The 24,765-nt window shown below is 49.8% G+C and overlaps 1 protein-coding gene across 1 annotated transcript; it reads left to right on the plus strand.

The window, feature by feature from the left end:
• The first annotated feature begins 3,435 nt into the window (after nucleotides 1-3,435).
• On the plus strand, nucleotides 3,436-17,240 carry LOC118631887 (early nodulin-75-like). Its single transcript, XM_036264480.1, has 2 exons — nucleotides 3,436-3,484; nucleotides 16,426-17,240. Exons 1-2 carry the CDS (start codon nucleotides 3,436-3,438, stop codon nucleotides 17,238-17,240), a joined length of 864 nt encoding a protein of 287 aa, XP_036120373.1.
• The last annotated feature ends 7,525 nt before the right edge of the window (nucleotides 17,241-24,765 follow it).

Genomic DNA, 24,765 nt, shown 5'->3' on the forward strand with positions numbered 1-24,765 from the left:
ATCGTAGCTGATGATAATAGTAGCTGCCAATCTGAGCACCCCGTGCTGGGCGCTGATCCCCATCCGCCTCTCCCTCATCTCTGCAGCAGTCCTGAGGGTAGGTCTCCCCAGCTCAGCCCCACACAGGGAGAAACTGACAGTTAGGAAACTACCGGGGCACATGGCCAGCCCCTCAGGAGGCCCCGCCAGGGTTCAGACCCCAGTTTCCACAGACCCTGCAACTATGCCTGTTATGATGAGACCGTTTCAAAGTGCACGGTGACACCAGAGCCACTCTGATCGGGAACACTTTGCCATGGAGAGAAAAGCATTAAGCTCTCAGCTGTGCTGTTTCACGCTATTTTTGTCTCTTCCAGAGGCTCAGAAATACCGTTGTTTTAGGTTTTATGAGGTGACACACACAAAGTGGTGGGAAGTCAGCCTGACCTCGGCTCTTGCTCTGACGTTGCTTCCCTCCCAGGTCACCCTTTCTTCTTCTGCATATCTAGCCAGGCGCCCTACCTTCCCAACTGCTCCTGGCTATTCTCTCTGCCCTCCTGGCACCTTGGACATGATTAGCCGGGTGCCGTGCCCTCGGCAAGCCTCTCATACATGTGAGCCGTGATTCCTGTTCCTCCTTTATTCCAGCCCATGTTGCTGTGTGAGGCTGTGCTGGTCACTTCTCTGTCTCCTCTGGGGACAAGGACCTCGTGTAGGCAGGGACTGTGTCTTCCTCATCTTTAAATCCAGCTCCCAGCACCTGGCTGACACTTGCTCACTAAATGTTTGTGGACAGACGACTCTGTTGGAAACTGGGCCCCGAGCACAAGGACTTGACGCAGGAGGCCTGGCTGGTGCTGTCATGTAGCACTTTTGCTTCTCTAGAGGGTTGGCACAGATCCTTCGAGGCCATAACTATAGAAACATCGGGGTTTGGCTACTTTGAGCATGGCGCTTTGCCACTGGTGCCAACAGAGACAGCGAGTCATGGTAGTTGTCAGAAGAGAAATGGACGGGCATACAGTTTTCTTTGCATTTTGACAAGCTTTTATTTTGTTAATTCTTAAAATTCAAAATAATAACCTGACAACAACTTAAAATGTTTACTGTTTCTGTATGTGCATGATAGGTATTATAATTTTATTATAACGTTTGTGCATGCTTATGTGTTATAATTTTGAAATAAAAGTGAATCTAAATAAAGAAGAGGAAAGGGAGAAGAGAAGAGAAAGAAGCAAGGTGTCATTCTAACCATAAGACACCTCATTGTTTCTAATGGAAGCGTATGGTTAGAACATTGAACCTGGAGGTAAAAAATAAACAAGTATGTCCTTGAGTCTGTAAGTAGGGTCTCTCTCTCTCTCCCCTTCTCTTTCTCTTTCTCTCTCTCCCTGGATTGATTCATACAGTGGAAAGTACAGAAAATGGTTTTTGTAATTCTTGGCTTGATAATCACCCTGGAAAATGATTTTGGAATGTTAGTGATTGTGAGAGATTGCTTATTCCAGGACTTTCACCCTGACCAAGCCCACGTCTATTTCTAAAGCATGTCTTATTTTTGGAGTTTATAAATCAAATGTATTGTAGGGATGGAATGCCTGATGAAATGCACCCACAACAAAAAGTCAGCCTTATCCAGCAGTCCCTACACAGCAGAAACCAAAGTGTAGCCACCAAGACTTTTCTGTACTCTGGACCCTTATAAATATATTTAACATGTGTTATTATTTTTATCAACTAGAAATCTACCTATAAAGAAAATTTGGTTATGTGAACAAATATACAGCAGGAGAGACAAAAACCAACACTTAATTGTTATTCCTTCCAACATTTGAGATCACAGGTTTTAAATATGTAAAGCCCACTGGAAATACACAAACGTTTAAAATGAGCATGCACGTGAGAATAAGCAGAAGAAAGCAGTTCATTAGCGTAGGATCGCCTGCATATCTACAAAGAGAGTGTGTGTGTGCCCTCGGTGAATTGCCTACCCTCTCTGTAACTCTGCAACAGCACAGCTGAGAGGCCCCTTCCTGCTCTCACATGTACACTTTCTTTTTCCCACTTCCAGGTCTGCTAACCGCCTCTTAAGTTGTCCGTATTTTACATACCGCTGACCCTGTAGCCATCTGGAGGGGTTTTGTTTTAGACATGAGCCCAGTGGGGATCTTTCTTTTATTGTTGTATTTTTCAATTACAGTTCGCATTCAACACTATTTTGTATTAGTTTCAGGTGTACAGCACAGTGGATAGATAGTCATATAGTTACACAGTGTTTCCCCCCAATAATTTCAGTACCCACCTGGCACCATACACAGTTATTACACCATTACTGACTATATTCCCTGTACATCCCCAGGACTATTCTGTAACCACCAATTTGTACTTCTTAATTCCTCCACCCTTTTCATCCAGTCCCCAACATCCCTCCCGCCTGGCCTCGGTCAGTTTGTTCTCTGTATCTATAAGTCGGTTTCAGTTTTGTTTGCTCATGCATTTTGTTCTTTAGATTCAAGCGATATCATGGTGGGGACCTTTAAGTTGGCGGCATAATGAAACCAGCTCCCGGGGAAGCCTCGCTGTTCAGAAGGGACCAGCTTGATCACCGATGATTGGACACCAGAAACATGATGGAAGGTCTTTCCCAGGTCTTTGCTGATGACATTCGAGGCCGAAAGATCCTTTGATCCTTGTCCCCCTCCCAGGGACCCCATCCACGGGAGACCTTCCACTGCCCATGGCCTTCCCACGTCCTCACCTTGACCCTTCGGCTGCTCACCACAGCAGATTTAGTCCCCTGCCCTGGTCACATCTCATTCAAATACCTTTAAACACATCGTGTGGCCTTCATGGGGGCCCTTGTGACTTTATTTCTTGGAAAGTTTTTAGGTCTGTTAGTTGACTGGTTGTTTGGAAATGACAGTGTCCAACAATAATCTCAGAACATCTGGTTTCTAAACATAGTCTTATTATTATGGGAAAAAACCCCAACAATTATGTGTTTCAGTTTGCCTTAATTTACTCATCTGGAAAAATGGGACATAGTCATAACTTTTGCTTCCTCACTCAGATATTCTAGGGTAGAATAAGATCAATGTGTAAGAGGTCTGAAAAGTTCTTGCTAGGTATGATATCAATGTAAAGTAAAATCCCACAATGGAATGAATGTTCGAACGATCTCCAAGAAATATATATTTCTTTTTATCTTCACCCGAGGACATTTTTTTCATTTTTTGTTCTGATAGAGTGGGAGGGAGAGAGAGAGAGAGAGAGTGAAACATCGATGCGAAAGGGACACATCGAGTGGTTGTCACCCGCACGACCAACCAGGGCCGGGGACAAACTGCAACCGAGGTACGTGCCCTTAACGGGAACCGAACCCGGGTCTCTCTGGTCCGCAGGCCGACGCTGAGCCAAACCGGCCAGGGCTCCAAGAAATATTTTTAAATGTGCGCGATGCCTCTTTGTGTCGAGTGCCGGATAACGCTGAGCTTTCAGATCGGAGGTGAACGGTGGGAAAGAACCCGTCCTCTCCTGCCTTTCCACCCCGGTCTCTCCTCGACCAAAACATCTGGCGACACTTTGTAGTTCTGGCTGACCTGATTTGGAATTCATTAGTAATAATTGACGTGCTCTCTGGAATTTGTTTAAACAGTTAATCGTGAGGTGAGCAGTTAGGCCGGAAAGGATTGTTCAATGGAACCTGCCACCCTGGTGGAGCTGAGGTTGGCGGGGACCCGTGCTTGGTGCCTGAGGCTTCCAAAGGCCCCCTCCAGCCCTGCCCCTCACCCCACGGGGGTGCCAGGGAGCCTGTCTGCCAGGGGGCAGCTTTGTTTCCTTGTCATGTTTGTTTTAAGAGCTCCCTTTTGGCAGAGTGGTGAGAACAACCAAAAATACTTGTGCTTAAATGACTACAGGTGATGGGGCCACATGACTACAGAGAGCTGGGAATTAGCATTTAAGAAATTTAAAATCTAGAAATCTGGTGGGGAAAGTTTCCACACAGGCAACTCTGAGCAAAGTGGTGAGGATTACTCTGAGGCAGCTCTGGACCGGGGCTCTTCACCGTTTTGGGGGACGTCTCCAAGACCCTGATGAAAGCCGTTGACAGATGTGACAGATGCATGCAACACATGTATGATATGTGTATGAATGTGTTCACGCGTGTCTGTATACCTGTGCACTTCCACTTGGCACACCATGCCAGGGGTCCACGGACCTCCTGAGATGCATCCAAGAACCCAGGTTAGGAAGCCCTGGCAACAGTGATGGTGAAATATTAAATTTCATGTCGCTTATGAATCTTGTTAAAAATAACAGAAACTCGTCTTTTTCATAAGCTTCATTTAAACTATTTGATTCCATGGTGCATAAAATTACTGTGTCAAATCATTATGAAAGTTTCGAAATGTGTATACTCTCAGCTTCTGGGCTCAACCTGTTAGGGATCCAGAAGGAACGCTCTGTGGGCTGGGTGGGGCCGTGGGTCACGGAGCAGTTAGCCCTGATTAGACCACGGCTCTTGCTGCCTGTTCAGGGACAGCACACCCACAATTTCCTTTCTCTCTCCTCAACCATCAGTTTTCCCCTCTCCACCAGGCGAGTATCATCAGTATTCAAACACACCACTAAGGAAGCTCAGTTCAGCCCTGGCCTGTGTGGCTCAGTGGTTAGACCCATGCACTGAAGGGTCTTGGGTTTGATTCCTGGTCAAGGGCATGTACCTGGGTTGCAAGTTTGATCCGGGCCCAGGTTGAGTGGGTGCAGGAGGCAACCAATCAAGGTATCTCTCTCACATTGATGTCTCCCCCCACTTTCACTCTCTCTAAGAAAAAATGTCCTCTGATGAGGATGAACAAAAAAACAAACAAACAAAAAAAGCTCAATCCAAACTGAATTCATCGCAAAGGGAATTAATTGATACTATGTCCACATAAAAACCTGTTCAAGCATTGAAAAGGCTATGTAGCCCTAAATAGTTTGACAACATAGATTACTTTAATGCAGCATTGCTCAATACTAGATAATTCGTATTCTGAACACCGCGTATACCTTTCTAAAAATTAAGCTCAGTCTTTTACATAACAACTATGTGAATGTCACACTTAGGAAAATGTAACGGTAATTCCTTAATATTGTCTAATATTCTCATTCCCCCAACCATCTCCTTGATGTTTCTTTACTGTTGGTTTTTTAATTTAGGATCCAAAACAGGTTCACACATTGCATTTGTGTGCTCTGGATTCTTACTTAGTCTCAGTGGTTTCCTCCCCATCAACACACACACACAGACACACACACACACACACACACCATTTTTACCCCATGCCATTGACTTGTTGAAAAGATGGGTCAGGTACACTGTAGAAGGTCCTACATTCTGGATTTCTCCACTGGCTTCCTCGTGGTCTATCTCTTGTATTTCCTATAAACTGGAAGTTAGGTCTAAGGGCTCGATTCAATTTGGGTTCATACTTTTTGGTAAGAACACTTGATCATGATGCAATGCGTTCAGAGCACATGATATCCAAGGCACCATGTGACGCAAAATGATGAATGGGTTCAGTTAGTGACAACTTCATCCCTCCCAGTAAAGATACACTTCCCCATGTATGACCAGCAAATCCTTCGTGGGTTGATACAAAGTGCCATCAACTATCAAACAAGGGCTCCCCCTGCTATGACTAATGTTTGACTTGATGTAACTTCTCATGTGGAATGTTATTTCTTTTTTTTTAATCTTCATCTGAGGATATTTTTCCATTGATTTTTAGATAGAGTGAGGGAGGGAGAGAGAGAAACATTGATGTGAGAGAGATATATCAATTGTTTGCCTTCCGCACAACCCTGACAGGGGCCGGGGATCAAACCTGCAACTGAGGTATGTGCTCTTGACCGGGAATAGAACCCGAGACTCTTTGGTCCATGGTGACACTCTAACCACTAATGAGCCAAACCGACCAGGGTGGAATGCCATTTCTTTTAACTTCCCTTGCCAAGCACATGCGATATTTCTGAATTGATTGGAGCCTCCAGCCCCTCCCCGCTCCCAGAAATATGATGGAGAGAAATTCCTGGAGGAGCCGGGCCAGCTTTCGCTTTGGTGAGAACCAGGTCTCCGCAGTGTGCAGCACAGGTTCCTAGAACTCCCCGTCCAGACCACAGAACCGGCCCTGGCTGGTTTGGCTCAGCGGTTAGAGTGTCGGCCTGCGGTCCACAGAGAGCCGGGTTCGGTTCCCGCTAAGGGCGTGTACCTTGGCTGCAGTTTGTCCCCGGCCCTGGTTGGGTCGTGTGGGTGGCGGCCACTCGATGTGTCCCTTTCACGTCGATGTTTCTCTCTCTTCCTCTCTCTCCTTCCTGCTCTGTCTGAGTAAAAAGTGGAAAAATGTCCTCGGGTGAGGGGAAAAAAAAGACCACAGAACTAGGAAAACCTTGCAGAGATTGGCAAGACTGGAGGTTTGCTTTTCGTTTTCCACAAAGCAATGTTCATTGTCAGAAGTCCAATAGTTTTCCTTTTTTCGTTGTATTTCATAGTTGTATTAGCTCTTTTTCATCTCTTTCTCTTTTCCTTGCTTGTGGAACTCCGGACCACTTCCTTTTCCTTTGGGCAACCAAGCATCATCACCAGGGAACCACGTGTTCTGGGGCTTACAGATTCATAACGGATACTGTGGAAAGATCTGAGAGGCCCGAGTGTAGATTATTTTAGGACACACCTTGGGTGGAGGCAGTTTCTATGTTGCTGGTATTTTAAGTAGTTAACTTCCTTTTGGAATTCCAAAAATGTACCCTTTTGATTTTGTGAAATAAGTTATGACAATGGTAAGAGTAATCAGAAATTATGATTTTCAACTGTGTTATTGAAAAAGAATTTAAGTAACTAAGAAAATTTAAAATAAAAATAACAGTGTTATTTATAAGCCTCTGACAAACAAATTTACTGTAAATCTAATCATCTCTGAAGCTTTCCAAATACAAAAGAATCGCGGAATAGCAGTTTCGAGGCATCTTCAAGTCATGGAGTCTAACCATCATCTTTCTTTCTCAGTTACAGTTGACACTCAGCATGATTCTGTAGTCGTGTCAGCTGTACAGCACGTGGTGAGACGCCTACTCTAACCATCCATCTTATCCACGGCTCCCACGTTCCACCGATAAAGGCTCCAGCAGTCCCCGCTCAGCCCTTCCAGGGCCGGAGCCTCCCTGTCTCAGGCTGTCCCTGCGCCCACACTGAGCGCCTGCAGTGTGCCAGCTGCTGTGCCAGGGGCCCGATGACTCTGAGAGACACCTTTATGGGTACAGAGAATAGGGGGACTGCAGAGATCCTTGAACAGCCCTGGCCGGTTTGGCTCAGCAGTTAGAGCATCGGCCTGTGGTCCAGAGAGATGTGGGTTCGGTTCCGGCTAAGGGCATGTACCTCGGTTGCAGTTTGTCCCCGGCCCTGGTTGGGTGATGCAGGTGGCAACCACTCGATGTGTCCCTTTCACGTCGATGTTTCTCTCTCTCTCTCTCTCTCTCTCTCTCTCTCTCTCTCCTTCACACTCTATCTGAACAAAAAATGGAAAAATGTCCTCGGGTGAGGATAAAAAACAAAAAGAGAGATTCATGAACAAAGCGAGATGATTCTTGATGCGAACAGTAGAAACAAAACACGCACCAACAGTTGTTACAGCATACTTACATGATCGGTCTCATTCTACGTTCTGAGAAACAGCATTTCACCATTCGGGTCATGTTACATCGACCCACATTCCCTGCGGAAAGGTGTCATGATCTAAATCTTATAGTGGTTAAGGTGACCCTGAAAAATATGGTCGTTTTCCCAGTTTCTGTTCTCTCGGCTCTCCATCTGGTCTTATAAACAATGATTCTGAGGACTTTGTGGGACTCCTGAGAGCCCGGTGATGGTCAGTGTGTCTGTGTCCTTTCCTGGCCCGAGTATAACCCTGAGCATGGGCCGTGGACGCCACAAGGCAACCTGCGGGCGTGGCTGTCTCAGATCCCGTCAGCCCGGGAGACAAGAGGGGGAGGGAGAGACGCCGGCTTGTCACTCAGGGCAGAGGAAGGACAAGGCAAGTGCTCCCCCGTGCTGACCATCTGGGGCAGCCCCCATTTCTCTCAGGATCAGGAAGATGTTGTCCCGGGAACGAGACTGCTGATCTTGTTCATTGACACGGAAGTTATGGCTCCCCTTGTCCTTCGGGGGCTAATTCCTTTCTGCCTTCTCTCTCCGTTCTTCCTTTCCTTACCCTCCCCTGCTTTCTGCTTCCTCCCCTCCTCTCTCTGTGTCTCTCCTGCTCTCTCTCTCATCCCTTCCCCACTTCCCCTGTGGATAGAAGAGCACCCTGGAATTGATCTGGGGGCCGAGATAAAAGTCTGCAGCAGCATGAGGAGGACAGAACTCGGGGCAAAGGCTCCGGACCCTGCACTGTCTTCCCAGCGTGGCCGTTAACCCCTGTGACAGACAGGATGAGAGGAACGCTGTGACTGCATTGAAATCGCCGAGTGCCACCGTCCACTCCTCCCCGCGGCCGCTCGAGGATGCCCACCACCGGTCACCGTGGTCATGCCTGGCGCTGGGTCAGACTCCGTTCAGCACATAGAACTATTCTGAGTTTTCGAAGTTCCACGTAGAGGAAGAAACCAGGAAGACTTTGTGTCATAACAGACATGCACACCAAGCTGGGTTTAAAATCAAGGTCAATGTTGTCATTCGAAATCCCTGTTCCATTGAGCTTCCTGCCAGGGGTCACTGCCACGCTGAGTGAGGGACCACTGAGCCAGCCCAGCCCACGGAAAGCATAACCAGCCCGGTGTCATATGTCTAATTACATTCTCGTATGCGCCACTACTGATCTTTCTGATACGGGCCCATCCCAGATACATGCGGCAGGGAGCAAAAGTGACTTTTACAAACCGCTGAGTGCGTGCTTGGGGTGCTCAGCGCTTCGCTAGGCCCATACGACCACGTCCTCTTTCCCTTCCAGAATTCTTCAGCTAACGATGCAAAGGACAGGCGAACACACAGAACAGGGCCCCCGCAGACGCCGAACCACCTGCTGGGTTCTGGGCTTCGAGGAGAGAAGCACAGGTTGTCCCCCTGTGACGCCCAGTCCAGTCGCATCAGCATCGCCTGGGAACTTGGTAGAAATGCCCCTTCTCAAGCCCACCCAAGACCTCCTGAGTCAGAAACCACTTAAACCCATCCTAGTCCCCATTCTGAGAAGCCAACTTTTCTCAGTTGGATTTTAGTGCCAACTCGGAGCTAGAGAGGGTAAATCAGCGCACAGGGTGTCAGGGTGTCAGAAACCTGGGACTTCTGATCCCTACTCCAGCTGGTGGGGTCCGGGTAAGTTATGGGAGTACAGCCAGACCAGGTGTTTGAAAAGAAGGGGGGGAATGTGAAACCAGCTAAGGGGTCGGGAGGAGGGGCAGTGATTTCATAAACGTTCTAAGCCACTGACAGAACGCACGTCCATGTGGAAAGTCCTTTTTGGGAAAAGTCGTATTTCTGCTTCTATAATGATGGGAACAAGGCTTTTTCATCCAGCCATTGGTAAGGTGTTTCATACAAAAAGGTGAGAGCCACCCCCCAGGGCCACCCAGAAAACACTGCAATGGGTTCAAAGGATGAGTCCCTCGGTGTCCGCCCGGGTCTGAAGCAGGCGGAGGCTGCGCGGGGCAACCCAGCGCTGGGCCAGTTTGGACCCGACAAACCCTTTGCCAACGCGAGTCCAGATCGGAGATGCCGGCTGGGAGCCCAGAGAGAACAGGGGACTTAGAGATCAGTGAAGGAGAAAAGGGACATTAGGAAAGGCAAACGGAAATGCTGATTCTCTCCTTAAAGCGGATTTTGTTATGTTTCTATTTAATTTAGGATCCAAACAGTGTTCTTTGCCGGGGAGCAGATGTTCAGTGGGAACTGGGAATTGTAAGTTCAAGCCAGGGGCCACTGGCTCTGCGTGGAGCAGAGAGGAACACACACAAAAGGCCTCGGAGAGCCCTCCCTGTGGCCACTCTCCAGGTGACAGAGGGAGCAGTCTCACACGCCCCGAGCGCGGGGTGGGCCTGGCGGGGCCCCAGGGCACTGAGCGATGCTGGGCTGGGAGCACCCACACGGCGGGGGGACACGGACACACTTCACTGGACCGTCACAGGCTGCTTTCACAAAATTGCGAGGCCTCTTTATAGGAAGCCTTTTATCAATAAACTAAATTCAAATGGGGATCCAACAGGCTCCAAAACTTATTTTTAAAAAGCATCCTACAGCCCTGGCCAGTTTGGCTCAGCGGTTAGAGCATCCGCCTGCAGTCCGGAGAGACCCGGGTTCGGTTCCCGCTAAGGGCATGTACCTCGGTTGGAGTTTGTCCCCGGCCCTGGTTGGTCGTGCGGGTGGCAGCCACTCGATGTGTCCCTTTCACGTCGATGTTTCCCTCTCTCTCTCTGTTCCTCTCTCTCCCTCCCACTCTGTCTGTACAAAAAATGGAAAAAATGTCCTCGGGTGAGGATTTAAAAAAAAAAAAAAGCATCCTACAACAAACAAGTCTATTTACCTCGTTTTTCCCGGGAACTCCAGGCAGCACACCTGGAGCATTCAGAGGAGAAACCGAGAGTGGCCCCCACCGTGTCTTCTGAGAAGCACCAAAAAGTGCCGAAAAGCACTCTCCTGTTGAAGTCAAAACGGGAGCCCGGGGCAGGCTCACCTAGAGCAAATCACCGCAACCCTCTGATGCTAGTCTCCTTATCATAAAATCTTTTGAAAATCAAATTGGATTAGGTCACTGATAAATCAGGAACAGTGAAGGGTCTGAGATTTTCCCTTACTTCATGGATTGTTGTTTTTTGTTTTTTTCTGGGATGGTTCTATAAGATAAATGCAAATTTTCTGGAATGTAAACTTTAATCTCAAAGCATGTAAAACAGTGAATTGTGTATTTAACCTATAGAATACATTTGCTTTAGGGACTGGAATTAGCTCACTTAAATTGTAAATTAACCATTAATCTGATTCATCAATATATAAATTGTGCAAAATTATTTGTTCATTACAGAAAATTATTCAGGTGCCTGGGTCTAGTTTTCCTCTTTGCCGATTTGGCAATGCATGATAAAAATAGGACAGGTCCGTAGCCACCTCAAACCAAACACAATGAGAAGCCCACCCCAAGAGCATATTACCCCTTCTTCAACTACACACTATTGTCATGGATTCAGGGTTCTCAAACATGCTGCCCAAGCTCTAGTCTTTATGGTCTCTGGACAGAAATTTCTTTCAAAATCTTACAGACTTCACTTATTTTTAAACATTTTTAATGTAAAAAATAATACAAATACCCTGAACTTTGCCATGCTTTGGATTTCCCAAACACTGGGAACAATTTGAAGCTGTTCCTCTATTATTTTTTCCATTTCACTGATATTTTCCCCTTTCCTCTTTAGGAAGAGATTAAGGTTATTTTCCATTTCGTGACTGGGCTGCTAGCAACAGGGCATTTAAGAACAGACACCAGCCCTGGCCTGTTTGGCTCAGCGGTTAGAGCATCAGCCTGCGGTCCAGAGAGACCCGGGTTCGGTTCCCGCTAAGGGCATGTACCTCGGTTGCAGTTTGTCCCTGGTCCTGGTTGGGTCGTGTGGGAGGCAGCCTCTCGATATGTCCCTTTCACGTCGATGTGTGTGTGTGTCTCTCTCTCTCTCTCTCTCTCTCTCTCTCTCTGTCTCTCCCTCCCACTCTATCTGAACAAAAAATGGAAAAATGTTCTCAGGTGAGGATTAAAAAAAAAAAGAACAGACACCAGAGAAAGGTTACGTACGGGGGGGGGAGGGGTGGTGGTGGTGGTAGAAAACACCCCAGAGCAAGTCCACATTCACTGTCTAATTACATCATTGTGTATCCAAAATGAAATCACCTTCTCTCCAAGAAGCAGGGGCCAGGTAAGAGCCCAGTTACTATGGGAACAGGTTAAAGGAGACACCTGAGTGCTAGTCTCGGAAACCTGTGCAAAGCAGGACTCTGATTCTTCCGGAGGTTCGAGAGGTGTGTGGCCCTGCTTGTCTGAGCCTTAGCGACCACCTGCAGCACCAGCAGGCCCAGGGCGTTGGGCAGGCTTCTTACTGTGTGTCTATAACCACTGGATGAGGCCAGTTACACAATGATGGGCTATTCAGTTGGAAGTGGCCTTAGGAAAAATAAACAAAGGCCAGCTGCCTCTCTGACATCTCAGCTCTTTTGTAGAAAGGAAGGGCTTCTCTCATCATTCTCCTCTCACATTAGTACACTTTAAAGATGTCTTTGATATATTTCTTGACTTCAGGCAGAAGAATAATGATACTATTAGCTGCAATTTCAGGGCACTTACTCTACGCTACACCCTCTACGTTTATTTTCTCAGTGAGTGTTACTGGTCCTCTTTAGCAGGAGGTAAGGTTACATGGCTAATAAATGGCAGACCCAGGACCTGAAGTCCCAATCCATCTGACTCCAAAGCCCTAGCCCTGACCACAGCTGGTGGCACTCGCCAGATGTTAAGCCAAGTAGAACATCTGCAGAAGGAGGAGGTGCATCGGCCTGGCCGGCCTTGGCACTAAGCCATCGCCACTGCACATTAAGGCTCCCGAATGCTGGCCACCAAGCCTGCAGCTCCACTCGCTGATGTTCACTTACTCAGTTGACACCTGCTTGCTCAAGGAAATTGCTTTATTTTTTATTTTTTTGGTATGTGCCCCTAGCGGGAACCGAACCCGAGACTCTCTGGTCCACAGGCTGACGCTCCAACCGCTGAGCCAAATAGGCCAGGGCTAGGAAATCGCTGTAAAAACAGAGGCGTACCATCTGTGTCCTCTGAGAAGCAGGAGGCCTGATGGGAGGAGAAGTGCAGAGACTTAGGGGGACACAGTCAGACCACAATGCCAGGATCTCCAGTGCGGCCGATGGGTCAGTGGGTGCCTTCAGCGCTCCCCAAACTCCTGCCAAAGCCTTTCCGACATGGTATCTGTTTGCTTACCTGGGTCTCTCTCCCAGAGGTCATGAGATCTTGTTTGTCTCTGTTTTCCCAGAACCTGAAATATGTCCCCTGACGGGCAACTGAGGGCAGTTTCAGTGAAGTGGCGGGGGGTGGGCCCCTGGATGAAATCCGTTGGGAAATGAATGGATGGGGAGGAATGTAAAATGGAGTTGAATCTCCATCATCCAAGCTGAGGGACCAGAACAGAAAGGTGGGTGTAACAGACAAAAAGAGGTAAGCCCAGAAAAGTTATATTTGACTTGGAATATACACGCCATAGAAAACCTGTATTCTATAATAGATCCAGGGGGCCCCTCCCCAGCCCTGGCCTTCTTCTGATGTGGCCTTACTGTCTACAGTCGAAACTCCCAGGAAAAGAAAAGACACAGTAAACACCCAAAGGGGATGAGTCCCTGCTCTGTGATTAAGTGAGAACTAATACGGAAGGAGCCTCGTAGAACGAAGCTTCGTGTAAGTAAAATTCTGCAGATAACAGATAATCATAAGGTGTATCACCCTTATTCTCGTGGTAAACAGAAGGTCTGAACATTTGCAAGCCAATAAAACATTTTCAAGCCTTGAAGATTAGTGTACTTGAAGATTTTGGATGAATGCCATTCGGAAAGTGTTCCCTTTATGAAGGTGTCATTATAATAATGAATGTTTTGCATTTGGGGGAGCGGTGTAATATTTGGAATGTTCTGCCAAAGGGAGAAAGATTAGTAGCTGGTTTTAATGACTTATGGAGAATATGAGAATTTTAGGTTTTTGAGTCTTCTTTTTTTTCACCCCAAAGTTAAATGAAGGGTTGAGTCAGGAAAATTGAAAACAGAACAAGTGAGCCGGCTTGACCATAATAATTACAAAAGTATTTCATGTACATATCAGTTTGTTTTTTAAAGTATGTCAACACACATGATCCAATTCGATGTATATTTATAAACAAAATAAATCATAATGAACTCAGGAAAGCTGTAATAATCCCCACGAGAGAGAGGAAGCTAAGAGTCAGGTAGAGCTTGATGCACAGCAGCAGCAACATCCTTCAGAGAAAACGCCCAAACAGTACTCCCTCCAGGCGTGCCATGACCCTCCCTCCCTCCCAGCGTGCCATGACCCTCCCTCCCTCCTGCTGTGCAATGACCCTTCCTCCCTCCTGGTGTGCAATGACCCTCCCTCCCTCCTGCTGTGCAATGACCCTCCCTCCCTCCTGGTGTGCAATGACCCTCCCTCCCTCCTGCTGTGCAATGACCCTCCCTCCCTCCTGCTGTGCAATGACCCTCCCTCCCTCCTGGTGTGCAATGACCCTCCCTCCCTCCCTCCTGTTGTGCAATGACCCTCCCTCCCTCCTGCTGTGCAGTGACCCTTCCTCCCTCCTGGTGTGCAATGACCCTCCCTCCCTCCTGCTGTGCCATGACCCTCCCTCCCTCCTGCTGTGCAGTGACCCTCCCTCCCTCCTGGTGTGCAATGACCCTCCCTCCCTCCTGCTGTGCAGTGACCCTCCCTCCCTCCTATTGTGCAATGACCCTCCCTCCCTCCTGCTGTGCCATGACCCTCCCTCCCTCCTGCTGTGCAGTGACCCTCCCTCCCTCCTGCTGTGCAGTGACCCTCCCTCCCTCCTGCTGTGCAATGACCCTCCCTCCCTCCTGGTGTGCAATGATCTTCCCTCCCTCCTGGTGTGCAATGACCCTCCCTCCCTTCTACTTTTTCTTCCTCCTTTCCTTCCTCTCTCCCTTCTTTCCTTCCTCCCTCCCTTCCCTTCTGCTTTTTCTTCTTCCTTCCCTTCTTTCTTCCTCCCTCTGTCTTTTCTTCCTTTCCTTATGATCAGAGGTTAGAACTTCCAGGGCCCCCTCCCCACCTCTAGGGTCTGAGTTAATCATGAGTGACCAGTGATTGACTCGATCATGCATGTGTATCGAAGCCTCCATAAAAGACCCTGACTGAAGGGGATGGGAGCGCTTTGGAGATGGTGACCCCATGGAGGAGCTGGGAGGGTGCTGCGCCTGGGGGCAGGGAAGCTCTGAGCTCCCTCGTGTCTTGCCCTGTAGTTGGTGTAGGAGTAACCCCATGTTAGGCATCAGAAGTAGTAGTGTTTTCTTGTCAGTGATGTACTATACAAGGCACTGAGTGAAATACATCTTATTATAACCTGTACTCTTCAAATAGACCTTCTTCCTGAGCCTCTGGATTCAGGAAGATGAGAGCATGCTCAGAGGCTTGGGGCATGGGCCCTGGGTTCACTTACAAGCTCACTACACCTATGTGCCTCGGTTTCCCCACTGGAAACCAATGCCTCCTTCAGAGGGTTAAGAGCATTGAGTGAGTTTGTATTTGTAAAGTCCCTACATGGCATGCAAGAAACATCATTTAAGTGTGTGTTTCATAAATACACGAGCTGGGTGAGCACAACATTTTTTGTGAGAGAAAAATTATTCTTGACTCCTGATTGCCCAGCACAATTACAACCGGTCTCCGAATCCATCCGGGGACACATGCGCCTTACTGCCTCTCTTCTTTGCACCGCCCAGGAGAAGTCCCAGAAACGAACGGGGAGCCTCTGAGAACCAAATCCATGTCAGCAGACAGCGCTCAGAGGGCTGGCTCCAGGCCTGCTTAAGGAAGAAAGGCCGCCTCCTTCCGAGGGGCACCCTTCATTCCGCCGGGGGCGTTCCGTGTCTGCATCTCAGAGGTTAATGATTTCCAGAGACCACTTCTGAAACGGCTGGACTGGTTTCATCAGTGTGTGCGCTCGGGGGTGGGTGGGAAGACTTCACAGCCTGCTACCAGCTCTTTGCAACTGCTCCAGACGAGGACTGTTCACTCAGGGTTGCCTCCACTGAGGTCGTGGGGTCGAGACATGATTTTTTTCTCCTGTCCTTACAAGGAAATCTTTAAAACTTTCTTGAGACAGGGAACCAAAAATAGTGACAAGGAGAAAGGGTTGCCAAAGATGTGTCCTTTCTCTCTCCCTTTATTTCATTTATAGTAAAATCTGAAGTCTGGGAGCGCGGCTTGGCGCTCATCTCGCCAGACGCTGTTTATTCCAAGCGAATCCGTCCTGCGTTCACCCGGCACTCAGCACGGTGTGCGTGTAAACCCCCCGCGACTGCGCTCCTCTCCATCCCTTTACACTCTTGAGCGTGTAAACCCCCCGCGACTGCGCTCCTCTCCATCCCTTTACACTCTTGAGCGTGTAAACCCCCCGCGACTGCGCTCCTCTCCATCCCTTTACACTCTTGAGCGTGTAAACCCCCCGCGACTGCGCTCCTCTCCATCCCTTTACACTCCTGAGCGTGTAAACCCCCGCGACTGCGCTCCTCTCCATCCCGTTACACTCCTGAGCGTGTAAACCCCCCGCGACTGCGCTCCTCTCCATCCCGTTACACTCCTGAGCGTGTAAATCCCCCCGCGACTGCGCTCCTCTCCATCCCGTTACACTCCTGAGCGTGTAAATCCCCGCGACTGCGCTCCTCTCCATCCCGTTACACTCCTGAGCGTGTGAACCCCCCGCGACTGCGCTCCTCTCCATCCCGTTATACTCCTGAGCGTGTGAACCCCCCGCGACTGCGCTCCTCTCCCTCCCGTTACACTCCTGAGCGTGTAAACCCCCCGCGACTGCGCTCCTCTCCATCCCTTTACACTCCTGAGCGTGTAAACCCCCCGCGACTGCGCTCCTCTCCCTCCCGTTACACTCCTGAGCGTGTAAACCCCCCGCGACTGCGCTCCTCTCCCTCCCGTTACACTCCTGAGCGTGTAAACCCCCCGCGACTGCGCTCCTCTCCCTCCCGTTACACTCCTGAGCGTGTAAACCCCCCGCGACTGCGCTCCTCTCCCTCCCGTTACACTCCTGAGCGTGTAAACCCCCCGCGACTGCGCTCCTCTCCATCCCGTTACACTCCTGAGCGTGTAAACCCCCCGCGATTGCGCTCCTCTCCATCCCGTTACACTCCTGAGCGTGTAAACCCCCCGCGACTGCGCTCCTCTCCATCCCGTTACACTCCTGAGCGTGTGAACCCCCCGCGACTGCGCTCCTCTCCATCCCGTTACACTCCTGAGCGTGTAAACCCCCCGCGACTGCGCTCCTCTCCATCCCTTTACACTCCTGAGCGTGTGAACCCCCCGCGACTGCGCTCCTCTCCATCCCGTTACACTCCTGAGCGTGTGAACCCCCCGCGACTGCGCTCCTCTCCATCCCGTTACACTCCTGAGCGTGTAAATCCCCCCGCGACTGCGCTCCTCTCCATCCCGTTACACTCCTGAGCGTGTGAACCCCCCGCGACTGCGCTCCTCTCCATCCCTTTACACTCCTGAGCGTGTGAACCCCCCGCGACTGCGCTCCTCTCCATCCCGTTACACTCCTGAGCGTATGAACCCCCCGCGACTGCGCTCCTCTCCATCCCGTTACACTCCTGAGCGTGTAAGCCCCCGCGACTGCGCTCCTCTCCATCCCGTTACACTCCTGAGCGTGTAAACCCCCCGCGACTGCGCTCCTCTCCATCCCGTTACACTCCTGAGCGTGTAAACCCCCCGCGACTGCGCTCCTCTCCATCCCTTTACACTCCTGAGCGTGTGAACCCCCCGCGACTGCGCTCCTCTCCATCCCGTTACACTCCTGAGCGTGTGAACCCCCCGCGACTGCGCTCCTCTCCATCCCGTTACACTCCTGAGCGTGTAAGCCCCCGCGACTGCGCTCCTCTCCATCCCGTTACACTCCTGAGCGTGTAAACCCCCCGCGACTGCGCTCCTCTCCATCCCGTTACACTCCTGAGCGTGTAAACCCCCCGCGACTGCGCTCCTCTCCATCCCTTTACACTCCTGAGCATGTGAACCCCCCGCGACTGCGCTCCTCTCCATCCCGTTACACTCCTGAGCGTGTGAACCCCCCGCGACTGCGCTCCTCTCCATCCCGTTACACTCCTGAGCGTGTAAGCCCCCGCGACTGCGCTCCTCTCCATCCCGTTACACTCCTGAGCGTGTAAGCCCCCGCGACTGCGTTCCTCTCCATCCCGTTACACTCCTGAGCGTGTAAATCCCCCCGCGACTGCGCTCCTCTCCATCCCGTTACACTCCTGAGCGTGTAAACCCCCCGCGACTGCGCTCCTCTCCATCCCGTTACACTCCTGAGCGTGTAAATCCCCCCGCGACTGCGCTCCTCTCCATCCCGTTACACTCCTGAGCGTGTAAATCCCCCCGCGACTGCGCTCCTCTCCATCCCGTTACACTCCTGAGCGTGTAAATCCCCCCGCGACTGCGCTGCTCTCCATCCCGTTACACTCGCCAGCAGCTTCTCGCCTCTCTGCTCAGCCGAACGTCACGGGATCTCTGTCGTCGTCGCTGAGAGGTAGCCGTCGGTACAGCACATGGGCTCTGGGGCTGGGAGGCCCGGGTTCAAGTTCTGACCCACCACGAGCCGTGAGCCTTGGGAAAGTCGTCCGCCCTATTTCCTCCCGTCTGAAATGTGGGTGACGGGACGGAAGGCCCCTTTTCCTTCCTCTGAGAGCTCTGGACGAGATTGGGTTACATTATTAAAAGTCAGTCACATGGATGCCTTCTGCATTTTTCCACCGTGTATATTTCACAATACATCAGGTTACAATCATCGAATCTGTCATTATCAACCATGACAGTGAAAAATAATTGTTACATTCGCAAAACAAAAGGTGCCTATTCAGATGTTAGTCAATACCCTATTTAAAACAATAAATAAACACAAGTATTTTATATTTTGTGTGTACAGTTTAGAGTACTTACACATCAGTCCTCTCATGAGGGCTCCAAGCTCCTGATCCAGCGTCTTGGAAGTAGTAGAGCCTCAGATTCAGGGCACAGACTGTGTTTTTCCCTCCAGGGTGACATTGTTGCACATTTCTTCCATTCATTTGGGTCACTGCTTTGCTTCTGAAGTGAATCGAAATAATGACGGGTGCAATCAAGTTTGTGCAGAGATTCTTAGGGGCCCATCGACAAAGCATCTCCTTCTTCCCTTTGGACTGACCTGAGCCCTGGCTTTGAGCAGGGCACCGAGACCCAGCCACAGGACGACACGGCCCAGATTTCCTTCCCGTTAGGGGGGGCCAGCTGACTAAGTTCTGGCCAATGAGATGTAAGCAGAAGTGCGGTGTGGGATTTCTAGAAAGTTCTGTAGGGGGGAGAAGTTGCACCCTCTCCCTTGCCTTCTTCCGTCTTGCCGTTTGGCAGGTGGCTGAGACAGCTGACATCAAAGCAGGCATCTTGGACACGAAGCTGCCACATCCAAGGGAGGGCGAAGGTGAGACGAGGGCTTTGTATCTCTGGTGCCAACGGAGCCGACCTACAATCTCTGGGCGGCATCGCTCTGGACTTCTCGTGTGTGCGAAAGGACTGACCACTATCTCATTTAAATGCCCCCTGAGTTCACAGCTGAATCTAATTGTAACTGAAAAATGTCACGACCCATCAATGTCAAAGGTGAGTTTCAATCTCTTACCTAAAGTAAGATACTGAGAGGCAAAATATATGGTCTGTCGGGATTACTTGGCAATTTAGTGATGGCTTTGGAATAAACCCTTCAACTCCCGATTCTCAGTCTCTGGCAAACAATGTGACTTCTACACAGATGGCAGCCAGATCAGGATGGATAGAGTGGCTTTTTGATAGTCTGAGGGAACAGTGAATTACACAGCAGGACACCTCAGAGTTGTGTGTCACTCACTCGCTCGTGGAAGCTGATCCGACAGAGCAGAGGCACATCCCGGCCACCGGTCTGCTGACGGTCAGGCGTCACGGGGAGGGAGGCGGTTGCAGTGCCTGCCTGTGACGTGCCCAGTACCAAGGAGAGCCAGCCAAACCGTGCTCACACTGTATTTGCAAAATGAGGAGCTGATTAGACACTCCATTAATATTTACTGGGCAACGCGGTATTTTTGCTCTGACAAAGTCGACAGTCCCTGTGGGAAGGCATCCGCAGCCACCCTGTCCTCAGTCACTCACTCAGTAAGTGTCCCTACCAAATGCCAGACCACACAGTCACACACCGGGCTATCTCTGCTGCCTCAGTTCCCCTTTCTGGAATAACATCTTTCTTCTCTCCTGGTCTAAGGCCAATGTTTCTCAGAGGCCCAGCTCCGGAAGGGTCCCCGACCACCACAGCCCTCAGCCTGGCTCCCTGCTCTGCTCTAAGCTCCCACCATGCTTTGCGTCTGCAAAACAAACCAGAGCCTTAGCCAGGGCTGCCTTGAACCTTTGTAATATCCGTTTGACTGCAGTGTGAGCGCCTTAGTTCAGAGACACACCATTGGTGCTTAATAAATGCTCCTGGAAGGTATCATGTTCGTTTAGCACTTTCCAGTTTCACCAGTCAGCATTAATTGAGCACCTCCTGCGTGCCTCACACTCTCTTAAGCACCAGTGGAGAGAAAAGATGAGTGAGACTCACAGGCCAGCTGGAGAGAGCAGAAGTGCAGACAAACATTCCAGTTCAGCATGATACACCCAGAAAGGAGCGTGCAGAGGGTGTGAGTGGGAGCTGCTGATTTGTCCTGGCAGGTTAACGGGGACCTCACAGGAGAGGAGCAGGCCCAGCCCCCAGGGGAGGAGGAAGGCCAGGTCGGGGAGGGGACCAGTCGCACACAAGCCATCCCCGGCTCTTCAAGACCTCTTGGGAGTTAAGCAGGGCACTTACTGACTTTCCACTTTACAGAAAGAAGTGGGAGCGAACCACGTTAGGGCCTTACCCAGGAGTCCTGGCTGCAAAGAGAAACGAAGTAGGCTCAGCCCCAGGCTCTGGCTCCGAATCCAGGGCTCCTTCTGCCGGCCTCTCGGCCTCCCTCGGTAAGCCGATGACCACGAGGTCGGCCCTGGAGGAGGTCAGGTGTTTCTTATTTTCTCAGTTAAAATGAGTCAAGCAACCCAATTCATTTAATTTATTGCGTTTTCCCCTTCCATTTTTCATAATTCTCTCGTTTATGAGGCCGGAGTTCTCCGTAATTCCCCTTCCAGGAATCTTCCCTAAGGAAATAATCAGAGGCAGACATAGATTTATGTACAAAAACTTTCCTTGTAGAGCTATTTATAATAACAGAAAATAGGAAATAACCTAAATTTCCAACAAAAACAGACCAGTGGTCAGGCCCTAAACTTCTCTCCATATATTTTAATGACATTTTTTAAATGCTTACAATCAATGTGTTTTTTTAAAAAAATAAAATAAAATAAAAAGCAGGATAAAGACTCATGATTCCAGTTTTGTTGGGTATACATGCCAATATGTGCATAGAAAAAAAACATAGAACTTTCAGCACATGCTTACAGTGGCCATCTTGGTACTATTTCTTTATTTTTTCTGTTTTCCACAGTGTAGATTTTATCATCAGGAAAAATAATCGTTTATTGAAATGCCAAAGTCATCAAGAGGGCAATAGAATAGAGACTGGATTTTTGTATTAGTTAGGGTTCTCCAGAGAAACAGAAGTGTGTGTGTGTGTGTGTGTGTGTGTGTGTGTGTGTGTGTGTAGGGGGGAGAGAGAGAGGGAGAATGAGAAATTGTTTTAAGGAATTGACCTGGGCAAATGTGCCAACTGAGGCTGGAACTCTGCAGGGTAAGCCAGCAAGTTGGAGACCCAGGACAGCACTGATATTGCAGTTCAAGCCCAATGGCAGTCTACTGGAAGAATTCTGCCTCATTTAGAGATCAGTCCTTTATCTATGAAGGCTGTCAACTGATTGGATGTGGCCCACCCCCATTCTGGATAGGAATCTGCTCTACTCAAAGTCTACCAATCTAAATGTTACTCTTATCTAAAAAATACCTTCACAGAAACATCTGAAATAACGTTTGACCCGATACCTGGATACTGTAGCCTAGCCAGTTGACAAAACTAATCATCTCAATTCCCCAAACACTTAGGATTTCTCACCAGTAGACTGAACACAGAGGCTCTGTCTCCTTCTCCTCATCTGTGTTGCAGAGCACAGGCCTGGCTCATGGTAGATGGTCATCAAGTGTCTGAATGAGTGTGCAGGTGAGGGAAGGAGTAAGGGAGTGGACTGCTAAGAGGCACGCAACAATGCTACCAAAGGTCACAGATTTACAGTCAAGGTCCCTTAGTCTGGGACCTAGCTAGTCACCTCAGAGGACATCATAATATAAGGGTCAGCTCTAGTCACCATTACCTCAAACCCTACACCACCCACCTGTCTAGACCTACTGAGCACTTGTCCTGAGCCCAGAGACCAGTGAGTACCTGCCGTCCACCCTGCCAAGAGCAACGGTCAGTGGGAGGCTAGAGTTCTTTAGGACCAGGGATGTGGACCCCGAGAAATTGCCTGAGCGTAGGGTCCCCACTGGCTGCCCCCATTGCCTCAGCCCAGGCAGGTGGCCGAGGGAGCAGCTCCTCGCTGTGAACACACCTGGACAGTGCCCTGCTGCCCAGCTCCTGACGAGAGGGCGCAGCTTCTCCACCGCCAGGCTCGCTCCTACCTTTCCACTGGGCTTCTGTCCCCGCTGGGGCTTTGTTTACTCAGAGCTCAGTCTTGCCTTGGGCTAGAATCTTCCCTGAAGCCCCAGAGCCCCAGATCCTCTGAGGTTCTACCTCCCTGGAGCCTCAGAGGGGCCAGGCGCTGGGTCCCCGTCAGTTCAGAACAGCCTGGATCACAAAAGACATTTCACCGGCTACACTCGCCAAAGTGCGAGCATCAGGAAGTGCGGGGAGCCTGTGAGGTCATTGGAATGAAGACATGAGGGGTAAGGTTGGTTTCCTTATACTGCAGATGACAAAACTTTCTATTCAATGTGGTGATCTTGTTCTACTAAGGGAAAAAGTATTGTTTGTTTTCAAAAACTTTGCCATGAGGAATTCGTTCTAAGATATACATATTTCACGGGGAAATTCGGACACAAGAGCCCTTATTGAGAGAAAGAGACTGTTTTCATTTAGGGATGGGGCTGGCAGCTGTGGTGGGTGGTTATCTGAGCAAGCCGTGCCCTGCCAGAGGCAGGTTTGAAGAGGGAGTGAGGGGTCTGGACAACCCCCCCCCCCCCCCCAGAGGAGCAGGCCTGTTGGGTGAGCTTGTCCCTTTCTCAGCACAATAGCCTTGGCAGGTGATCTGGATGGGAGGGTGTTAGCTCTGTGCACAGCAGGCGAGAAACAGGAGGGCAGAGTCCCAGAAAATCGACAGCCCGGGTCGTAGACGTTGTCTAATGAGATAACAGCACCGTGAATGCAGCACTGATCAACAGCCAGGCGCTGGTCCAAGGGCTCTGCGTAGATAACCGCATCGAATCCTCACAACGACCCTCTGAAGTTACCACGAAAATTCTCCCTCTTCATAACTGAGGATCTGAGACCTAGAGATGTGATGCGACGTGATTTGCCCACAGTGCACATCTGCTCAGGGGTGAAGCTGGGACCTGAGCCCTGCAGCACAAGCCCATCCCGGTGACTCAGATGGTATGCCACACACACACACACACACACACACACACACACGCCGATTTCTTGGAATGCTCAAGTCAGATGCCTTTTCTTTTCTTTTCTTTTCTTTTCTTTTCTTTTCTTTTCTTTTCTTACACAAGAATGGCTTACAAACTCACTTTTTTACCTTCCCAATCCTGGCCTGAAGCAATTTGCTGACCCCTTATCTCTGTTTCCCCTGACCCTGCCATTCTAGCTGCAAATCTAAACAGTCTTGTCCTTTTCTTCTTGTGTTCCCTGCTCTGACAGCTCTGGCCCCAGAAGTCACCACACACTGGGATGCACGGGCACCGCAAGCCCATCAGATGGCTGCTCCCGGACGCCTGTGTCTTTGGTCCGGGCAGAGGTAGAGCGGAGTGGAGGAGAAGCAGGGAGCCCTGGATCGGGTCGCAGGAGACCCCAGCTCTCCCTCCAGCCAACATGGCAGCCTCCGGGCACAGGCTTCTTATCTCTAAACTGGAAGGCTTGGTCTCAGCAACCCGGAAAACACCACCACGTGATGTCCAGGGATGCAAGACTGGTCATTCTTGTTGGAGCCCCCACGCTTCCCAGGGGGCTTGCTGGTCTGTCTTTGGGCAGGAATAAGGAGATTTATTCTAGGAAACTGGCCATTCACACACACATGCCCATGGTATTCTTTGGGGCATAAAGAAGAAGACCTGTATACTGACAGCAAATGTATTTCTGCCTAGTCTCGAAGAGGAGCTCTCTCAGTGATGGTTCAAATTCATGGCTCACTTTGGAAAAACTTCTTCCTCTCAATCTGGGATATTTGCAGAGGAGAATTCTAGGACTACTGGCAGTCATTCAATGGGCACAAAAAAGTTATGAGACTAAATCACTAATCTTTTTAAACCAGTAAGATTTTCCTGGGACCTAGCTTTGAGAAAGGTAAATATTTGCAGTCGTATCCATTCTGTGAAATAAACAGAGCGTTGGGAAAGCACCAAAGAACAAAAATAGCTTCTGGGAGGCAGGCAGGTGCCCAGAGGCGGAGAGAGCTGAGTTGGAGCCAAGGGGCATGCATAGTTAGGGGAGCCACCCTTCACAGGGCTGGGGACAGCTGGTCTTACTTTGATGAACCACCCTGGCCTTTTGAATCCTCTGAGCTTCCTTAGAACCACGGGATTCATGCATCTCATCTTCTTTCAGACTCTGCTGGGCCCACCCAAACCAAGAGAGAAAAGAACTATGGTCAGTGGCTTGGCAGCCAGTGAGGTGGGTGGGGTGCTGATATCCTGTCATTCCTGACCGGCAGGTTTCTCTCATTATGCAGCCCTTCTTCCCAGGGTAGAATTCCCCAAAACCACATTTCCCAGCTTCCTTTTCACCTA

The sequence above is a fragment of the Molossus molossus genome, unplaced genomic scaffold (assembly GCF_014108415.1).
Source record: "Molossus molossus isolate mMolMol1 unplaced genomic scaffold, mMolMol1.p scaffold_m16_p_16, whole genome shotgun sequence".
In the NCBI taxonomy this organism is placed as follows: domain Eukaryota; kingdom Metazoa; phylum Chordata; class Mammalia; order Chiroptera; family Molossidae; genus Molossus; species Molossus molossus.